Source organism: Echinops telfairi, unplaced genomic scaffold (genome assembly GCF_000313985.2).
Source record: "Echinops telfairi isolate 266 unplaced genomic scaffold, ASM31398v2 ScPeMD7_655;HRSCAF=1070, whole genome shotgun sequence".
In the NCBI taxonomy this organism is placed as follows: Eukaryota; Metazoa; Chordata; class Mammalia; order Afrosoricida; family Tenrecidae; genus Echinops; species Echinops telfairi.
In genome coordinates, this window is record NW_022104553.1 from 10,048,623 (window position 1) to 10,068,780 (window position 20,158).

Consider the following 20,158-nt stretch of genomic DNA (forward strand, 5'->3'; position numbering starts at 1 on the left):
CTTCCACACGCCCCAGCTCCTCGCTCTCGAATGACGAGCCGGGAAATAAAAATAGCGTCCCAACGACCCCCCCAGATGGCAGGCCATCGCCTATGCAAGAGGTTACGGACACCCATCTGGCCGGATGGCAGCGGGAAAGCGCAGATGGAGGCGGATGGCAGAGAAGGCCGGAGCTTACCTGAGCAGGGCGGACGGGTATGGCGGCGGCAACAGCGACGGAGAAGGCAATCTACCTTCACTTCCGGCCCGCGGCTCCGCGCAGGCGCAAAGGACCGGAAGAAGAACCTTCTGTGGGTCGGACGACTCCCGCGCTGAGGGGCCGCCGCGGGCCAATGCCTGGCGATTGCTCGGTGAAAGCCGCTTCGGACGCCCCCGCGACTGCGGTTTCCTGAATGGCGGGAAGCTGGCCGCGGACAGCGGAGGGCGCCATATTCGGGGTCCCTGGGTCCCTTCAACCGGGAGAACGAGCCAACATGGTGGGCGTCGCCAGTCCTGCCGGCTGCCGGTGCCCCGAAGGGCGCTGGACCTCGAATCCCGTGGGAAGCAGGGTTCCCATTCTAAGCCCGGGCATGCAAGGTCATGCAAGGTCAAGGCTGAGGTGTGAAGATCGTGGTATGACAGCTTCGTTCTGAGCCGGAGGTTTGTGGAAGGCTGCAGATGACAAAGGGGGGGGGGACCCCTAAATCCATTTTGAGTTTCCAGAGATGCTCTGGGAAAGACCAGCGACCAGCCAAGTAAAACGCGTTGGTGTGAGGCCTAGTGTGTTTGAACGGGAATTGCTCGCCCTCCCCTAGCCAACCCAGGAAGGAGCAGCCTTGACCTCAGGAACTTACCTGCTTGTACCTGAATGGAAATCGGGGCGCTCGGGGCTCAGGGTCATGACCCAGGTGGTCGGAGGTCTCCGGGCTCTTCTAATCAGCACGGTCCTTCCTACAATTGTAATGAATTCACCCACTGATCCATGATTTTGTGACAGCTCTTTTTTTCCCTATTTAAGGAAACAGGATGAGTTAGTGCACCCAGTGGCATCACCCGAGAAGGTTCTCTGGTCACAGTTAATTAAGCCATGTGGCTGGAATCACTGCTTCATATTTATGGTCTCCCTTATCCAAAGTATGTTTTTTTTCTCTTTGTCTTGTGGTTGTCCGTTTAAGACTGAATAAATGGTTATCTATAAAGTACATTTGAATTTGGGGTCTTTCCCCCAAAAAACAACATAGAACATGGTTTCCATAGCCAAGAGAAATAACATCGATTCAAGGATAGTGTCATACAAAGGTCATCTTACCAATCAATTGTGATTTAAGCTAATCAACATTTATCCACTTATGGGGTGACACCCTAAGCAGGGCCAATCCTGCCGAGAGCCCGAGGAACTGACCAGGAGTTGCTTGTGAGTTGTGGGAAGGTTATTCACGGAGGCACAGTCCTGCAGACCTGGGGCAGCCAACAGTCAGGTTTGGTCCATGCCCCACTTCATGTAAGCAAGGGGTCTATACTGCAGGGGGCGGGGGGATGGGGTGTCTAGGAGGCAGCCCTAGAGCAGCTCCACTGGCTGGGGACCCTGCATCAACATTTCTGGGAATTGCTCCTGCAGTGACAGCCCACCATCACCTCCTCAAAATAGCCTTGGTGATGACATGTTCTTGGTGGCCAGGGGTAACCGTCCCAAGGGAGGCTATAAACCGATGGGACATGGGGGGTAGGGGAGCCTCCTTGTTAATGCAACACCACCTGGTACGAGTGTACTGGTACACCTGGGCTCACCATGACTGGGTGCATGAGTAGACACATGGGCTGAACAAAGTGTGAGGGAAGGTGGGGCTACCCTCATGAACGGAGTTTTGCCAAAGAGTATTTCAACATGTATGTTCACCTCTGCCACATATACAAGGGGTACTCTGAATTGCCCTGGCCAGAGCGGTGAGCATGGAACAACTTGCTCTGAGTTAGTGCGCCCAGTGGCATCACCTGAGAAGGTTCTTTGGTCACAGTTAATTTTTTTCGTGATAGCAGTCTGTTAGTCTGAGTAGACTAGAGAAACAAAACCATGGGTACACATATGTGTATAAGAAAGAGATTTATATGCAAGAGCAACTGAACATAGAAAAAACAGCCCAGTCCAGATCAAATCCGTCAATCCAATATTAGCCCATATTCCCGATATCAATCTATAAAGTCCTCCTCAGACTCACGAAACACATACAATGATGCCGAAGGCAGAAGATCACAGGCCAGTGGGTAGAAAGTCTTTGGATCCAGTGTCATTGTAAGCATCTCAGCGCTGGCAGGGGTCTCTCTGTGGCTTCTCCTGCTTCCGAGGTCTGGTTGCATCCATGTGGCTTGTCTTCTGCCATGTCTCCCAGGGAGCAGCAGAGAGAGAGAGAGGTGTCTTCCGCCTCCAAGGAGGAAGTACCAGATTTCCCAGAATTCTCAGAAGGCCATGCCCACAGAAGCCTCATTGGCTATCTCCAGATTGACAGCCTAGACTCCACCCCTACACTTTTAATCCTTAAACTGACACCAGACTAGGTGACTACCGCAAGCAGTTTCACTGGAGCCTCGTTTTTTTGTGATGGGCGACTTAAGAGAACTGTGTGGCTGTGAAATTTTGTTTTGTGCTCGGAAAAATGCCACAGAAGCTGTTGTGATGTTGAACACCGTTTACAAGGACAGCGCTCTGGGGAGAACCCAAATGTACGAGTGGTTTTCTCATTTCAAAAAAATGTGAAATGTCGATTGAGGACAAACCTCCTTCTGGACTTTAGTCAACTTCCCGAACAGACGAAAATGTGGGCTCATAACGCATTTGGAGTTCGTGGTTCCACCAGGTCAGACTGTTAACCAACGAGGGAGGTGCTGTCTAAACAGAGGAGTTTGAAAAATGATTCCAAGAACGGAATCACAGATTTGACAAACGTATGAAGTGTGCTGGAGAGTACGTTGAAGGTGAGAAGCTTGTTTCGTAAAAAAAATTACATAGCTTTTGGGGAAAAATGAAGCATCAGAGGTGAAGCGTTAGGGAACAAAATTTGGAACCCTTCTTAAACATAACCAAACACCTTGAAAGAACAAGATACTGGATCTGGAGCCTCAGGATCTTGGTCTCAGGCAACACCAAGGTCAACTGGCATAACATAGTCCACAAAAATTAATAGTTGAGGTCAGGGAGAGGTTAATAGCTGAGGAAGTGGGGAGCAAATAATGGCTATGGGACCAGAGATGATGCACTAGAACTGATTGTGGTGATGTAGATACAACTTTTAGAAATACTAGTGAACTGTGGAAATATATGATATGGGAATGTGGGAAAGAAAAAGGTTTTTCCCCAGCTTGTCTCCCCCAAATGTCAGACCTAGGACACTGCTTGCAACCAATGGCAAATGATTGTCAAGTTATCTCCCTAAAGGCATCAGCCATCCGGAGCTATCAGACTACTGTCTGGTCCACCTTAGGCAGGGATCACTCCCTGCTGTTAAGGACAATGGATTGCCTTCCCTGGAAAACTCAAAGTCAAACCACCAGCTCAAGGACAATCAAGGTTAGGCTGCCATCTTGAGTCTAGGGTCCACCCATCTTGTCACATGTGTACCCCTAGCCCCTCTCCTTCCTATTACATGTACACCACTAGTTCATCCCCCCTTCCTGTGATGTGTATGCCTATTGTACAACCCCTTCCTGTGACATAGGTCGTTACCTGTAATCAGGGCTTGCACGCCCCCCCAAAGATATATAAGGCTTGGTTAGAAATAAATCACTCTCTCCTCTTGTCTCCCATCCCCACGTGGACCACCTAAAGGGGCTGGGGTGAGCATGCTACCTTGAATGTGTCTGACTCCTTTATTGTACTCTCTCCTATCTCTTATTCTCTATGACTTTACTGTAACTTTTATATATTATAGCCTTACATTTGTGCCTTGGGCCTGTGATGTTGTCAAGGGCTGGTTCCCCTGACAATGAATTATATAAATAAAACTACTGGGGGAAAAGAAGAAAATAGTCAATATCCTCATTTGGTGAGTGGCATTTGGGGTCTTAGAAGCTTTATAATCAGCCATCTAAGGTGCAATTACTGGTCTCTCCCTGTGTGGAGCAAAGAATGAAGACAATAAAACACTCCTAGTAATGGATTAATGGACCACTCAAGCTTCGGTCTTCCCACCCTGAGACCAGGAAAGCAAGATGGTGCCCAGCTGCCCTGACATGGCTCATACTGAAAGGTCCTAGGTAGTGGAAAAAAACTGTGGAACAAAACTCAAAATCGTAAAAAGGCCAGACTTACTGACTGGTTAGAGACTGGTAGAACCCCTGAGCCTTTGACCCTAAGTCACCCTTCAAACCTGAAACTCAACTTACCCCCATGGCTCAGTGTCTTGTTTTTACATATCAACATAGTTTATTTAATTTATTCATTTTAAAAGTTTATTGTGGGTTCTTAACAGCTCATAACATTCCACACATCAATTGTATCGAGCATATTTACATAAGTTGCCATCATTTTCTAAACATTTACTTTTTTTTTTTTCAAATCATTTTATTAGGGGCTCATACAGCTCTTAACACAATCCATACACACATCAATTGTGTAAAGTGCATTTGTACATTCATTGCCCTCATCATTCTCAAAACATTTGCTCTCCACCTAAGCCCCTGGCAACAGGTCCTCATTTTTTCCCCTCCCTCCCATCTCGCCCCTCCCTCATGAGCCCTTGATAGTTTTTAAATTGTTATTTTGTCATGTCTTGCCCTGTCCGATGTCTCCCTTCACCCACTTTTCGGTTGTCCTTCCCCCAGGGAGGAGGTCACATATAGTTCCTTGTAATCGGTTCCCTCTTTCCAACACATTCTCCCTCTACCCTCCCAGTATAGCCACTCACACCACTGGTCATGTAGGGCTCATCCGCGCTGGATTCCCTGGATTTTCAGTTCCTATCTGTACCAGTGTACATCCTCTGGTCTAGCCAGATTTGCAAGGTCGAATTCGAGTCATGGTAGTGGGAGCGGGGAGGAAACATTTAGGAACTAGAGGAAAGTTGTATTTCTCATCGTTGTTACATCGCACCCTGACTGGCTCGTCTCCTCCCCGAGACCCCTCTGCAAGGGGATCTCCAGTGGCCTACTAATGGGCTTTGGGTCTCCACTCCGCACTCCCCCCATCATTCATTCACGATGGTAAGATTTTTTGTTCTGATGATGCCTTATACCTGATCCCTTCGACACCTCGTGATCGCATAGGCTGGTATGCTTCTTCCATGTGGGCTTTGTTGCTTCTGAGCTTGATGGCCGCTTGATTACCTTCAAGCCTTTAAGACCCCAGACGCTATACTTTTTGATAGCCGGGCACCAACATTTCCTTTCTATTTGAGCTCCTCCACCCCTGCCCCCTCGGGAGTGGCTCAGTTTCTGATGAAATAGCTCTTTAAGGGAAACAATAGGGAGGTATGCATACTTTGGATTCATCAACCATTTCAGATCAAATGGACAGCATTCGCCCAAAGATCAAGGTCAGAGGGTTAGAAGGCGTGGAAACAAGAAACCCTGGGAGGAAGTGCAGTCAGTGACCTTACAGTGTGGGGGCTGCAATCAATGGCAGGAATCCATGTGTATACAGTTTTTCATGAAAAACTGATTTGCTCTGTAAATCACTCAATTCACAAGTTTTAAATAAAAGTGGTGTCTTGTGATCTGTGGGCACAGCAGTGGACACTCCTGTCTCGGAAGGGCTTGCACAGAAGGGCAAGAAGAGAAACACCTGAATACAATGCAACGTAGCAATAAATAAAGCAGGGGAGGCAAAGTGTGCCTGTCCCTACCCCCCAGGTTTCCTCTACAGCTGCTATCTGTAGTCCCTCAGGCTCCCATATAAGGAACTAGCCTTTTCTGGCTTTGGAGAAAGGCTAAAGTACTCCTGCTCGTGTTTCTCCAGCATGACTCAAAGACCCGCCCTCGTGGCTGACGGGGAATGTGGCAACAGCAAGGAGCGTGGCTGCGCGTGAAGCGAAGACGCAAAAAGAGGCTGCTTTGAGGCACCAACGGCTCTGCGCATGGTCATTTTATTGACACATTTTTATTGTCACAAATAAGTGGACCCCAAAGGGACAGCGGGGTGCTGAGGGTGTGGGAGGAAAGCGGCACAGGAGGGACACGATGCCATCTTCGATCTCGGGAGTCAGCGAGCATCTGATGGGTCTTCCAGGAGGTTGGAAAAGGGGAAATTCCAATACTGAGAAAATACAGGATGTCCCTGGACATGCAAACCCACTGCTCTCTGATTCACAGTGACCCTCTAGGGCAGAGCAGAACTGCTCCTTAGGGCTTCTGAGGTTGTACATCCTTACTGCCAGACCAGCTTCATCTTTCCCTTGCAAGGCAGCTGGTGGGATTGAACCATCAACCTTTTGGTTAGCAGTCTAACACTTAAACCACAATGCTACCATGGCTCCTTAATGAACCTACTGCCATCTGATCCCGACTCCTTTCAACCCGATAGAGTGTTTCTGAGGTTTCGTAAATCTTAACAGGACTAGAGCAGGGTTGATGCATTTCAATGGGCTTTTGAAACCACAGGAGAGGGGCTAACTCAGGTCAGCATTCCTTCTTTCAGGGAACATAAAGCCAAGGGAAAGGGAGACGAGAGAATGACCAGTCACCGGACGGTTGGCATCAGAGATCCACTGACAGAAGCAAGGAGACGGCTGTGTCTAGATGTGGCACACGGGCAGGCAGTCACAGCCCTATGGCAGGGTTGTCAATTGGGGGATCACAGTTCCTAGATGCCAGGAATCACGCTAGGCTCTTTACAGATTGATTCCTAATCACTGCAGCCTCTCAGCAAGGGAAGCAGTATCTGTTTCACTGAGAGGGACGTTGTGCAGCGTGGGAGGGAAATCCAAACCCAAAGGCCCTGAAGTCCGGATGCTCCCCGAAGTCCTCCTTCTCCTCGCTCTTGTTCCACCTACGGGTCATACGAGGGTGACGAGGTTCCAGGGAGGGTCACAGGACAAGGGGATTCAGGTCTGAGCAGAATAGTTTACACATTACAGGAGAATTATTGGATCCTGCCGCCCAAAATTTCCAGGGAATGGAAAGACAAGGATGATGAGGGCAGGTGATTTGGGCTTGGGCTTTTTTTCCTCTCTCTTTTTGTGAGGAAGGGGACAAGCAGGGGGAGTGCAGCCCGGGGTGCGCCCTAGGCAGTGATCCGATAGTTGGGATGGACCTGGGGCCTGACTTCGAAGACCATGCCAAGAAGCTGGGCCAGGACCCGCTCCCGGTTTCTCTGCTGGGAGCTCTGCATGCCCTGCACTTGGCGCCTTGTGCCCTGCTCCACCTCCGCGGAGAGGTTCCCCTGGGAGCCCATGGCCTGGAGGGCGGAGGAGGAGAAGTAAGAGAAAGGGAAAAGCAGAAGTAGAGAAAGAAGAGTCCAGGTGTGCAGAGGAAAAGACCCAGGTGCAAGCCATCCCAGAAATCTCCAGACCCCAGGGACACCAACCCAACGCTCTTTCCCCTCAGACTGACAATTCCCCACCTCCACAACCCCCAGGACCATAAAACCCCTGGCCCCCTCCACACCAAGTATGATCATTCTTCTCATAGCCAGTGGTGTCTTCTCCCCAAATTATACATATCCTTAAAAATTGCCACACTCTTATGTATCACAACAGCTTGACAAATGTCCTCCTTTCTTCCTGTTGGTGCATTCCCAACCCGTTGCACCCCTGACTTGCATCCTGAGTCTGCCAAGTGGGCCACCACTCCAGGACTCACCGCCTGCTGCTTGCTCTGGAATTCCTGCTCTCGCTCCCTGCGGTACTGTTCCACCTCCATCTGGGCTTCCTCTTTGGCCTGCTTCAGCCGCCGGGCCTTCCCTAGAAGCAGAAGATAGGGTCCACGACAGGAGTGGACATCACTACCACCACCCCCACCACCCCCACCCCCGCACACACACAAAAAGGGATAAAGAAATAGAGAAGGAAGTGTCCAGATGTACAGAGGAAAAGATCCAGGCGCAAGCCCATGGAAACCACCTCATCCCACAGAAATACCGAGCCCCCCAAGATTCGAATGCCTAGCCATTTCTTTCCTCTTGATGAGCTCCTATTCCCCAGCTCTTTCCCTACCCCTTCGCTTTTCCGAAAGGCTGAGATGTTTGCGCATTTTTGTTCTGGACCGCATAGGGCGTAAAGTGGACACTTACTCTTTCGGGCATCTGCCACCTTTTCTGCGGCTCGCTTCTCAGCTTGCAGGAGCTGCTGGATGCCTTGGGACTGACTGGCCATTGCTACCGCGATCACTGATGCTGCTGCGGATGCTACCAGGGTACCAGATGGCTCCCACCCCCACCTCCTGCCTTTCCTCCTCCTCCTCGATGCTGCAATCCCCCACTACGCCTGGGTCTTAGCGCTCCCCTTTTTCACTCCGCTTCCTGCATCCGGTGTCCCCCAGAGCAGCAAACGGTCCCTACGGATGGCTGGTCCTCCTCGCCCCCAGCTCACCCTGGCAGTGCCCAGAACGACCGCTTGGGGGCAGCAGAGACCAGGTCCAGAGATGCCCGCTAACAGCGACCCCGGAAACTCGAGCTCAGGGCCACCGAGGCGACGCCCACCTTTGCAGAAGCCGGACCCGGTCGAGCACGGCAGCTCCGGAGAGGAGGTTCGGGGTGTGGAGAGGCGAAGCGGCGGGCTGGGAGGGAAGAGAGCGTGGCCCATGGTGCCCAGACGGGAAACGGAGGATGCTCTCCAGCGACGTGTGCTAAACTTCTCTTCAGTCTCCTGCCTTCTTCCCTCGCTCCCTCCCATCCCCGTCCTATGTCTCCCCTGATCTCACTGTAATTTTGTTGATTTGGGGTTGTTTTTTTTGGGGGGGAGGTGGTTTGGTGGACGTGTTTCGTTTGCTATTTCCACCGCGGTTTGCTTCCGTCTCTGTCTCTGTTTTCCCGCTCACCGTTTTCCTGGCGCTGAACTTGGCCTCTGTGCCCCCGCGGGGGCGGGGGGGCGTGTGAACCTCTAAACCCCGCGCCTCCCCCTCCTGGGGCTGCTGAGTGGCGATTCAAACCCACGAGCCGCTCGGCAGGAGGACAACGAGGCTTCCTACTTGCAAAGCCAAGAAGAAACCCCACAAAGGTAGTTCCACTCTGCCCTCTTTTTTATTTTTTTAATCCCCAAAAGTCGCTTTATTCAACAAACTTGAAGGGAGTTGTGGTAGCAGTCATGAAGTTTGAATGAATAGCAGTAATCCATTGCCGTTTCTTCATATTTCATTCTCTTGAAGTCAGTGACGACACTGCTATTCTTGCTTGTTCGTCTAACAAATAACTTACCTTTAGAAAAAGAATAAGGGTTAAAAAGGTAAATGTAAAGCCCTGCAGCCACTCTGCCCTCTTGCCTAGCCTCTCCCTCACCTCGGGTCCAGGTTTCCGGGTCCAGGCGGCCCCTTTTTCTAAATCCCGTAGTTTCCCACCCGGAAGCTTGACCGAGGACCCGCCCTCTCGGGGCGGAACGACTTCCTGTAACACCCCTGACGTTCCCTGCCACTCTCCGCCTGCGTCCCTGCGTCACTTCCGCCAGCCTGGGGTGTCTCCGCCCTTCCCGCCTACCCGGCTCGGAGCGTCTTAAAACTCAGCTTCGGGCCTGCAACTCGGGGGGCGTTCGGGGGGCGGGGGGCAGGTCTGATGAGTGACCCCTCCCCCCAGGCCCTAGAGGAAGAAGCCTCTACTTCTGTCTGCCGGGTACATTATATTCAATTTCTAGATGATTCCTTACAACTATCGGTGACTTCTTAAAATTCAGCTTTTCTGCTCCTAAGAATGTCCCTCATCAGTCTCTCGTTGTCTGATTCAAAACCCTTTATTAAAAATTAAACTGTACCTGGGCTCCTGAGTCTTAAAGCAATTATGTGTCTTTTCAAATTCTACACTAAAAAAAAAAAAAATTAAATCTGCGTCCCCAGCCCCCACTCTTTTTGTTTGCAAGCCCGTCCCTGCTCAGAATGGATGACCCTTCCGAAAGGCGTCATCTCTTGATGGCGGCTGAGGAAGAAATGGGGAGCTGAAGGGAGAAGTAAATGGACGCCAGTGATGGCGGGAGAGAGGTCAGCCACGGCGGGTCCTGATTGCAGCTCTTTTCCTTTTTCTGCAGCCCAGGAGTCCCATGGCCTCCACCTCCCGTCGCCAACGCCGAGAGCGTCGCTTCCGTCGTTACTTGTCTGCAGGACGGCTGGTCCGGGCCCAGGCCCTCCTCCAGAGACACCCAGGTCTTGATGTAGACGCTGGGCAGCCCCCCCCACTGCACCGGGCCTGTGCCCGCCACGACGCGCCAGCTCTGTGCTTGCTGCTTCGGCTGGGGGCTGACCCTGCCCACCAGGACCGCCATGGGGACACAGCACTGCACGCTGCTGCCCGCCAGGGCCCTGAGGGTGAGTCTGCCCGGTGGGGACAAGGCCAGCGGTTGAGATAGAAACTAGTTGTCCAGACAGTGGGACCTGGGGTAGCTGGCCGAGTTGGCGTGTGACTGACTGCCATCGTGCCTTTGCATTGCTGAATGACCACAATCCCAAGAGCCTGGTGTCCCCAAGATCGCCACCAGTCTTCTAATGCCCCATGTTTCTCGATTGACAGCCACTTCGTGTCTTGACCAGTTGTTTACTGATAGCACAGAAACACATATTTGACTTCCAAAATTCTGGTATCCTTTTCATCCTTCGAAGCCTGTTACTAACACGACCCCCTCTAGGTCAGCAGTTCGAAACCACCAGCTGCTCCACAAGAGAGGGCCGAGGCTGTCCGTTCTTGTGAAGATGTACAGTCCGAGTAACCCACAAGGGCAGTTCTACTCTGTTCTGTGGGGGCCCCATGAGTTGGAATCAACTAGATGGCAGTGAGTCTGATTAGGTCCAACCTGGTAGCCTAGTGTGTTCCCATGGAACTGCTAACCACCAAGTCAGCAGTTCAAAACCATCCACTGCGCCAAGGGAGAAAGATGAGCTGTTCTAGGCTAACCTCAGAAACCCACAGGGACAATTCAGCCCTGTGCTAGGGGGTCACCTTCAGTCAGAATTGTGAGTTTAGTTCAGATTAGCTCCGCCACCAGGTGGCCTTCTAACTCCTTGGTCAAAAAACTCTTGTCCTTCGGTTTCCAGCTGCTGCAGAGAACCCCTGCCCTGCTTAATAACATGCAGATATGTTCCTCGATCCGATGAAATGACCCAGAACCCCTTAGTTTTGCACTTCAATTCTCCTGTTAGCCGGGAGGGCTGTGCCAGTTTGTAATGGATTGGCTAACCTGGGCTGTACCACCCACACCGACTCCAGGGAATGGCCCCTACTTTGGGCCTCTTTTTGAGGAGCCCTGGTGGCATCGTGGTTATGCATTGGGTTGCAATCCTCTGGGTCCACAGTTTGAAACCACCAGCGGCTCCAAGGAGAAAGATGGGACTTACTCCCGTAAAGTTAGTGTCAGAAAGCCCCAGGGACAGTTCTTCCCTGCCCTCTAGGGTCACTATGGGGCATCGACTCAATGACTATGAGTTTTATTTTGTTTTGGTTTTGGGGAGAGGCCTTTTGTTAGCTTCCCAGACAGCCATCGCTCTCCACAAGAGTTAGCCAGAGAAAGAGTGAACATTGAAAAGCAGGAAGCTCGTTTTCTCAGTTGTGCAAAAAGATCACATCCAAACCTCACCTAGTGTTCTTCTCACAAATGTGCACATGCTTCTGCTCTGTGCCAGCACAATGCCAGCCCTCTAACACCCACCATCCACTTTAATCTGCACTGGTGAGGTAGGCGGGGCCCAGTGTTTCAGGTAGCCAAGCCCTCCAGTGTATGCCAGGTGGCTCTTTCCAACCTTACCGCCCACAAACGTCTGACCCCAATAGGCCTTTTACAAGCCTGCCTGACTCTTGCCTGTAGCCTTCTCCTGAAACTGACTTCCACCTTGCTAAGAATCGCCCTCCCTGTCAGGGCGCTCTGCGGCAGAATTGTCTTAGTGACAGTGAGCTTTGCTAGCCCAACAGAAGTCCCGTCTTCCTTTACGTCTTCTCCAGCCCCACCCTCTGCTGTCACCTTGCCCTCCTCCGAGCTGCACTCGGCCACCCCCCACTGCAAACTCCTGATACCGCATTTTTTACAGTGTCTCTGTCTCAGTTAATCCGTAGTTTCTCAGACGTATTCGGCCTACTGTCCCCTTTTCAGGAAACACACACACACACACAGAGCTCGGCTCTTCCTTGGCAGTTAAAATCTATTGTACTGTAATCCAGGATAAAGTGTAAATATCTGTATTTGCAGCCCCCCTGAATCATTCCGGTGCCTGTGCCCCAGATGTCTGGACAGTATCACCCACTTTGGGAAATACAGAGTTAAAATGCATGAAAGGGGTTCAAAAAAAATTCATGAAAAAAGTCCATTATTTGTCAGTTCTTTTCTTTCTTTCTTTTTTTTTTTTTTTTCAGTTGTTTTTTTCATGAACTTTTTGAAGCCCCCATGTACAAAACCCTTCAAGGTAGCAATCCTGTCTACCCATGACTGGGAGAAAAGCGATGCTTCCATTACGGAAGAGAAAATCAAGTTTTCATCCACAGTATTTTTTATACTTAATTTTCCCCAAGGTAAACGTACACGTGAGTTAAGGAACCTAGAGAAAAGCAGCCGTGGAGCGCTGAGTGGATGGTACAGGTGGCCTTGCAAGCACTGGCGTGGGGCCAAGCTCATATTTTGTTCATCTGACTCACTCCGGACTCAAAAGTCTGAGCCAGCTTAAATCCCTACAGGTGACAAGGAGGGCACACACCAAATTCTGCAGACAGGTTGTCCAGGGGACTTCTAAAAGAATAAACAAACAACCCAAATTCACTGCCATTGAGTCGATGGCAACTCATGATGGCCCTAGAGGACAGAATAGAGCTGCCCTGGGGGGTTCTGAGACTAACTCTTTACGGGACTAGAGAGCCTCCTCGTTTCTCCTGCAAAGAGGATGGTGCTTTCAAACTGCTGGGTTTGCAGTTAGCGGTCCGCCGGTAACCCAGGACACCCTGGGACTTTTAAGGAGGATTAAACTTGGAAGGAGATGTCCGAGAAAGCTTTCCCTTGATCTAGAATGGTTTTTGGAAAAGGACATCTTGTTTATTAAGTAGAAGGGCAGCCAAGCAAAAGGGCGACCTTTGACAAGATGGGTTGACTGACAGCCACTGCCGCGGTGGCCTCCAGCATGGAGGAGGGCGTGGCACGGTGACTTGGAGCCGACTCACGGGCGCTGAGCAACACGGCGCGTTTTTCCTTTGTGCATCATGTAGGATGACGTGGCCAACGTGCAATAGGAACATAGCATGTGGTATACGCCTAAAAGATGCGTGAAAAGTAGCAGAAACTCCAAGGGAACGTTTTTCTAATCCTGGAGGGAGGGAAGCCGTGGTGAGCAGGATGCAAAGTCAAAAGTCCTTAGAGAACAGATGCCACAAATGTACCCGAGTCACGTGTTTGAGGACCGGGGAATGTTTCACCAGCTACAAGAGGGACTTCAGAGGTTTGTGGGGAAATTCCAGTACCTTTTCAGTCCGTTTTCCAGTGACTCTGAAGCCCTCATGTACATAACTCGTAACAAGCTAGCCTCTATACGGGCCTCTCAAAAGCGCTCTCCTGTCTATAACTTTCTGTTAAAAGTGGGCAAAGAGTCTGAACAGGTCAAGTCCTTCATCAAGAATGAAAAAGAGGGCAACTTCATTAACAAAATCTTTTTTTTCATCTGTTGGATGAAATGAAAAGGATGGAGCCTAATTTTCCCACAAGCTTTTTGAAGCCCCCTTGTACATTTTTTGGGGAGAAAGACAGGGCTTTCTCCTCCCGTTCACGACTGCAGTCGGAAACTCACGGGGCCGTTCTCCCCTGTATCCTGTCGGGGGGCTGAGGCAGTATTGACTTGATGGCAGAGTTGGGTTGGGTTTGGGGTGTGCTTGGCGAAGGCGCGCATTGGCACAAACACCTTTGAGAGTCATTCAGCAGCACTGGATATGCCTTTTGACTCAGAAATTCCATGTCTAACAGTCTGCCTGCCCGACACAAGCCCTGAACCAGTCCGCAAAGGCGTGTGTGAGGCTGAACGTTTTCGGAAACAAGTAAGATCTGGAGTGAGGGAGGTGTTAGTTTCATACAGTAGTGGAACACTACCATTCATGTAAAAGGGAAAAAAAAAAAAGGGTTGACCTGAATACACTCCTGTGGAAAATACAGATGAGAGGCTACGTGAAAATAAGTTGCTCCAACAGTACGTATGGAACAGGCAGGGGGGTGAGTGGTCCTGTGTACGTATGAACTTGGAAGTAAGACTAGAAAGGGTCACAGCAAGCCCTTAACAGAGACCAGACTTATTCTCCATTCTTTGAAAAGAGAGATTCCATTTAACCCTATTACTTTCAAACTGAAATAGCGAATTAAATGGAAGTCCTTCCGCTCTTGTTGTGGTTTTTTTTGACCTATAGAATTTCCTCTCACCCTCGTGTAATTGTGACTGGATCCTCTATATGATTTTAGAGTCTGCTTTTACCATCTAGCTCCCATGTTTTCATATTGTCAGGAGCCTTACTCCGCAAAGTGCACGAGTTTGAAACCCCCCCATTTCAGCCTGAGCATCCATCTGCATACTGCATGTTTGCAGTGGACTTGGGTGGGGAAGAAGCATTTGAAAGATAAAGTCATGCACTTCTTATTAGGGTAGCTTGGAAGGGCCAGGAGAAAGACCCTTAGCTTGGGTTGGGGCAGCACTCAAGTAGCCAGGGGATGGGCAAGGGTGGTGGGCCGCCTGGGTCTGCCTGGCCGCAACAGGGCAGTCCTTGCCCCTTTCCCCTGCCCCGTCCTTTTGCCAGATAACCAGTACTTGCCAGCTCCACAAGAATCAAGATTTATGAACTGCGGCCCGTTTCCTCCTGGCCTAGGAAGAGAAAGTAGGTCCCGGGAAGGGAGCTGCCTCGCTCACCTTCCCTGGCATCAGAGCATCAGAGGGTAGGTAGCCTCCCCGTTGGCCTGGGACACACACTACTAGGTTTGGCTGTGACGTGAGCGGCACTGCACTGTGTCCGCCAAGGACAGGACCTCAGAAAGATCCATTCCTCTCTTGTTTTCCCACCGCCTCCTCTTGGCCAGCCCCTGTGAGCCCTCCCCCTTGCCCTAGGTCAGCAGTCATTTGCAAAGCTTTCTCCTGTGGCCAGAACACCCTCCCTCCTCATCGCCATCATCCTTGTCACACCCTGAGTAAGACTGACTGAGAGAAATGGCCCTGGTAGCATTTCTCTTTGTCGGGTAATGGAGAAATAAAACCAACAGGCGGTGTTACGTGTGGGTACTTGTAACATGCAGAAAAGGACCCCGCTGGCCTAAGGGTTACACGTTAGGCTTCTAACCGTAAGATCAGCAGTCCAATCCCCCACCCCCACCCACCCCCAGCTGCTGCTCGGGAGAGAGATGAGGCTTTCTACTCCCGTAAAGAGGTTCTGTCTCAGACCCACAGGGACCATTTTGCCCTGTCCTAGAGGGTCGCGATGAGTCACCATCCACTCACCGGCTGTGAGTCTGGTTCCATGATACAGAAGACTCGACGGAGGCTGAGGTATAATTTGGGGTGAGAAACACACTAAGAGGTCTATAGTGACAAGATTGACAATATTTCTAAGCCCACGATGGTCAAAGGATTTTTTTTTTTTTTTTACTTTTTATTACAAATTAGGCACAAGCTTATAGAACGGACCGTCAGTTTACTTTCAATGACTCACCAAACCTCCCACTGTCTTAACCTGTTCCATCATTTGTGTCTATCTCCCTCTTGCTGGAGGTTGTCTGTCCCCACTCTAGGCCGTGTTGGTCCAAGGACTTGATATTACCCAGGTTAGCTGGAGGCAAGCCAGGAAGCATGTCATGGCGCAATAGAACTTCCAAGATACTAAAATCGTTTGTGGAGACGCCGGTCAGAGGATTTCGGTGTTTGGAAGGGTGGCATAGGTCACCCTGATGCAGTTGCTACACCGGCAGTCCGAAGCGTTCAGTCGCCGATGTGCCGGTCACCCTTCTGCGTTGGGTCAACTGTCAGAACTTTCCAGTGAGAGAGATGTCCTCCCCCCCAGAGGCAGACTTGGCTTTGACACCCAGAGAGTAACCACAGGACTCCTTGGGATTCACGGTGCCCCTGGCCAAGCCTGGGGAACCAAAGCTAACTTCTGCCTCCTGCTCTCCCACCAACAGCCTACACGGACTTCTTCCTGCCCCTGCTGAGCCGCTGCCCTTCTGCCATGGGAATAAAGAACAAGGACGGGGAGACCCCTGGGCAGATTCTGGGCTGGGGGCCCCCCTGGGATTCTGCTGAAGAAGAAGCAGAAGATGACGAGGCTTCCAAAGAGCAGGCATGGACGGAAAAGCTGCAGGGCGAGCTGGAGGCCGAGTGGCAGGAAGTCATCGGGAGATTCGAAGGTGAGGGCTCCGTCCCTATCGACAGCTGCCCCTTGACCCCTCTGGCTGCCTTTCCGGCACCCATGGCCCCGACGGAGGTTCCCACTGCCTCCTTCCTCTCTGCCGCCCGTCTCCTTTGACCCTGCCCCTTCTCACAGCCTGTCCCCCGCCTAACCCCAAACAGATGACGCCTCCCATGAGGCCCAGGAACCCGAGTCCTTCTCAGCCTGGTCGGACCGCCTGGCCCGGGAGCATGCCCAGAAGCGGCAGCGGCAGCAGCAGCGGGAGACCGAGGGAGCCTGCAGATCCCAGCGGGCTGAGGGTTGCAGCCGCAGTTGGCGACAGCAGGAGGAGGAGCAGCGGCTCTTCCGAGAGCGAGCCCAGGCCAAGGAGGAGGAGCTTCGCGAGAGCAGAGCCAGAAGGGCCCAGGAAGCTCCAGGGGACCAGGGCCCAGAGCCAGCCAGGGCTGGGCCCAGGGCCGAGCACACCAGAGGGACAGGGAGGGGCAGCCTCTGGCGCTTTGGTGATGTGCCTTGGCCCTGCCCTGGGGGAGGGGACCCAGAGGCCATGGCTGCAGCCCTGGTGGCGAGGGGCCCCCCCCTGGAGGAGCAGGGGGCTCTGAGGAGGTACTTGAGGGTCCAGCAGGTGCGCTGGCACCCTGACCGCTTCCTGCAGCGTTTTCGGAGCCAGATTGAAACCTGGGAGCTGGGTCGTGTGATGGGGACTGTGACAGCTCTTTCCCAGGCCCTGAATCGCCATGCGGAGGCCCTCAAGTGACCCCTGGACGGCTCAAGGAACGGCGGGGATGCAGCCTCAGGGGTGGGGTGGAAGGAAGAGTAAGGCCCAGGGTGGGGAAGGCCAGGATGAGGCAGATGCCACACAGTGGATAGAGGAGGGAGTGAAACCTGTAACCGGCGGCAGCGGCTGGCACAGGGCATGCAGCCGCCACCCCTGCTCCTTGCCTCTGCCCTTTCCTAACAAGACCGAGTTCCACATCACGCTCCAGTGTCTCATCTGCCTTTTTCCACGGCCGTGGTTTTCACACTCACGACACCTTCCCTACTGCTCCAGCCGAAACCCGCAGCTCCTACACACCTGCTGCCTGCACGCACAGCCCAGCGCAGGCCCTGGCCTGGAGGCGAGATGCGTCCTTCGAAGCCAGGCTCCAGCCGCCCAGCTTGCCCCTCAGACCCCCTCCCACCCCGGGTGCTGGGGTCCTCTCACACCGCTGTCGGCGGCTGGGCAGGTGGATGTGAACAGAGACCAAAAGGGGAACAAGGTTAGTTTCCCTCCTCCCTCTAGGTCCCCCCGACCAGAACCACATCCTCCCTCCGGCACAGGGCTTTCCCTCTGCTGAGTCACACAATCATCTGAGTTGGGGGGCAGAGGGGCCAGGAGGCTGTGGGAGGATGAGGGGGCCAGAAACAATGGATGAAGAGCCTTGCGGGGGAGTGGAATTTCGATTGCTAAAAATAGGAGCCAGGGGAAGGGAGGCGGAAAGAGCCCAATTATGTAAGCTGGGCTGTTTGTTCTTGAGCAACCAGAGATCCACACCCAAGGCCAGCTGTTTGTCCACTTGAACTCAGCCTGGTCTTTCTCAGACCCTCTGCCTTCACAAGCCCAAAGCTGGTCTCCCTCCATTGACATTTCTCCCCCAGCCAGGTTCTCCCCGCCCCCCCCATCCCAAACCTGGGCTTTATCTCTGGACCTCAGGCTTGCCTTTTGAGACACGCATCTCCTTTCCTCCAGAACCACTGGTGGAGGTCCTGAGGGGCACAGGGAGCGAGTGAGCCCCCAACAAGGTGGGGGATTCATCCTCCTTCTCCACTCATCCCCGAGGAAACTACCAGCCCCCTGCCATCTCCCAGGACACAAGTAGGGATTCCGCAAAGAGGCAATGCAGGGCCAAGAAGAGAGAGTCAGAGACAAGCCGGTGTGGGCACCGTCTGCCCCGGCGGACCCCCGAGACTCAAACGAGGAGTGGTGTTGGGTCCAGGTTGACACAGAAGGTGACCAGAGCTGGCAGGGGGAGGAGACAGAGAACTGGCAGGGGGTCCTCTGGAGACATGAGGGGGTCGGATGGGGAGATCTTCCGGGAAGACCATCTGAAGCGGAGAAAGGGGCCAAGGCCCCTGGGAGAGGAGGCAGCTGTGGAGGAGCAGAGGCAGGGGAAGGACGGGGGAGAACACTCCTGTGAGAGGAAGCTGCTGTGATTCAGAGAAGCGACGGAGCTGTGAGCAACCCAGGCATCCGCTTCCTCTCACAGGCCGTAGACTTCGGAAGTGGCATGCAAAGAACCCGGGTCTGTAAGGAGGGGGCGTCGGGGTGAGGGATGCCTCAGCAGGGGGCTTCAGAGGTAAGCAGCCCAGAGCCATGGCATCCCTTCTTGCCACTCCACCCCGGATAGGTTTCTCCGGTTGTAAGCACAGCGTTCCTTTGCGAGACTCAGGAAACCGAAGCACAGCAAGCCGTGGTCCCTGGCCCTCCAGACATCCCCCTTGTCAACGTCCCTCCCTGGTGTCTGGCCCCCAGTCCTGGTGGGGGTTCCCCTGAAATGAGGGCTGTTCACTTTCTCTGACCACATGGTTTCCGCTCCAGTGTCTCTCATTTCCTAGGCTGATAAAAATACTAAGCCCCAGAGGACCTTGACTTCCTCCGACCTGGTGGGGCCAGGCAGCAGGCATCCTGTCCACCCCAACAGGGGTGGGAAGGAGGCCCAGGGATCCCCAAGGGGTGACTCAGTGCCTACCATGACATGGGGGTTGGACGTATGCTTGCCTCTGCTCTCTAGAGCTAGAACCAGGAATCCAGTCTCCACAGAGGACGCCCTGGGGAAGGAGGCTGGGGAGATTGAATAGAAGAAGCCCCTTTGGGATTTGAAGGCCAGCATTGGAATTGAGACGGGTCTAACTTAAGATCTGCCAGGGATCTCTTCCCACTGAGCATCCAGGAGCCCCAAGTTCAACTTCATTCCCTGCTTTCTTGACCTTTGCAATCCAAGAGAGTGAGCCCCATACCTAATGGTAACTGTGACCCAATGCCTGCTGAGTGAGTCGTACAGTAGGGTAGAGTGGCTACAGAAAATAATTTGATGTGAAGGCAGTTGGGGGGGACTTCCAAAAGGGGGGGTGAGATTTTAACTTGCCCTGATGAATGAATGAATGAGAAGGATTTCAGCTGATGGAAGGGCACCACAGGTCAATGAAACGGCTTCAAACAAAGGCCGAGAAGTCAGAAAAGAAGAGATATCAGAAAAGACATGACTGTCCTGAGACAGCTACAGCATATGTGTAAGGGGGCATGCAGTCAGGGAAAGGACCACAGAGTGGCAAGATAAGGGATTTGAACCTCTGTAAGCAGGGGCACTGGACTGGTGACCACCCACTAGGGTGCTGTAGGCGTAGTCAAGAAGTACAAGGAGTAGGAAGAAAACTCATCTTTGAGCACCTACTATGTGTTAACCATGTCAAGCACTTGATCCAACATTCAACTATCCAAAATAGGGTGGCGAATCCCCATGAGACAGAAGAAGCCAACAACTCACCAAGAGATTGTAAACTTGCTTAAGGCCACACAGCTAAAATGCCCTGGGGTGAGCCTTGTCTTAATGGAAGCCCGTGGGGAGACGGGAGAGGGTCCCCCACAAATCATCACAGGTCCGGTAGGTGCAATGGTACAGCGATAATAAGTAAAGATTATAGTAAAGTCATAGAGAGCACGAGAGGTAGAGGAGA

At 52.4% G+C, this 20,158-nt stretch overlaps 3 protein-coding genes across 4 annotated transcripts in view; 1 reads left to right on the forward strand and 2 right to left on the reverse strand.

Annotated features, from left to right (window-relative positions):
- DDX39B (DExD-box helicase 39B) overlaps positions 1 to 263 on the reverse strand; it is a 14,244-nt gene extending 13,981 nt beyond the window's left edge. Inside the window, exon 1 of the mRNA XM_045292477.1 lies at positions 179 to 263. The gene's annotated coding sequence lies outside the window, so the exon portion shown is untranslated. The remainder of the gene's footprint in view (positions 1 to 178) is intronic.
- Positions 264 to 6,342: 6,079 nt separating this feature from the next.
- On the reverse strand, positions 6,343 to 8,342 carry ATP6V1G2 (ATPase H+ transporting V1 subunit G2). The gene is made up of 3 exons (XM_004711689.2): positions 8,198 to 8,342; positions 7,768 to 7,868; positions 6,343 to 7,363 (listed from the first exon to the last, which is right to left on the reverse strand). Exons 1-3 carry the CDS (start codon positions 8,277 to 8,279, stop codon positions 7,190 to 7,192), a joined length of 357 nt encoding a protein of 118 aa, XP_004711746.1. The 5' UTR covers positions 8,280 to 8,342; the 3' UTR covers positions 6,343 to 7,189.
- A 634-nt stretch (positions 8,343 to 8,976) lies between these two features.
- On the forward strand, positions 8,977 to 17,422 carry NFKBIL1 (NFKB inhibitor like 1). 2 transcript variants are annotated; one of them, XM_045292964.1, is made up of 4 exons: positions 8,977 to 9,122; positions 10,137 to 10,413; positions 16,221 to 16,445; positions 16,609 to 17,422. In XM_045292964.1, exons 2-4 carry the CDS (start codon positions 10,149 to 10,151, stop codon positions 17,199 to 17,201), a joined length of 1,083 nt encoding a protein of 360 aa, XP_045148899.1. In that variant the 5' UTR covers positions 8,977 to 9,122; positions 10,137 to 10,148; the 3' UTR covers positions 17,202 to 17,422. The 2 variants fall into 2 exon arrangements, with proteins under 2 accessions (XP_045148899.1, XP_004711748.1); XM_004711691.2 differs by lacking the exon at positions 8,977 to 9,122 and adding an exon at positions 9,631 to 9,727.
- Positions 17,423 to 20,158: the final 2,736 nt, after the last annotated feature.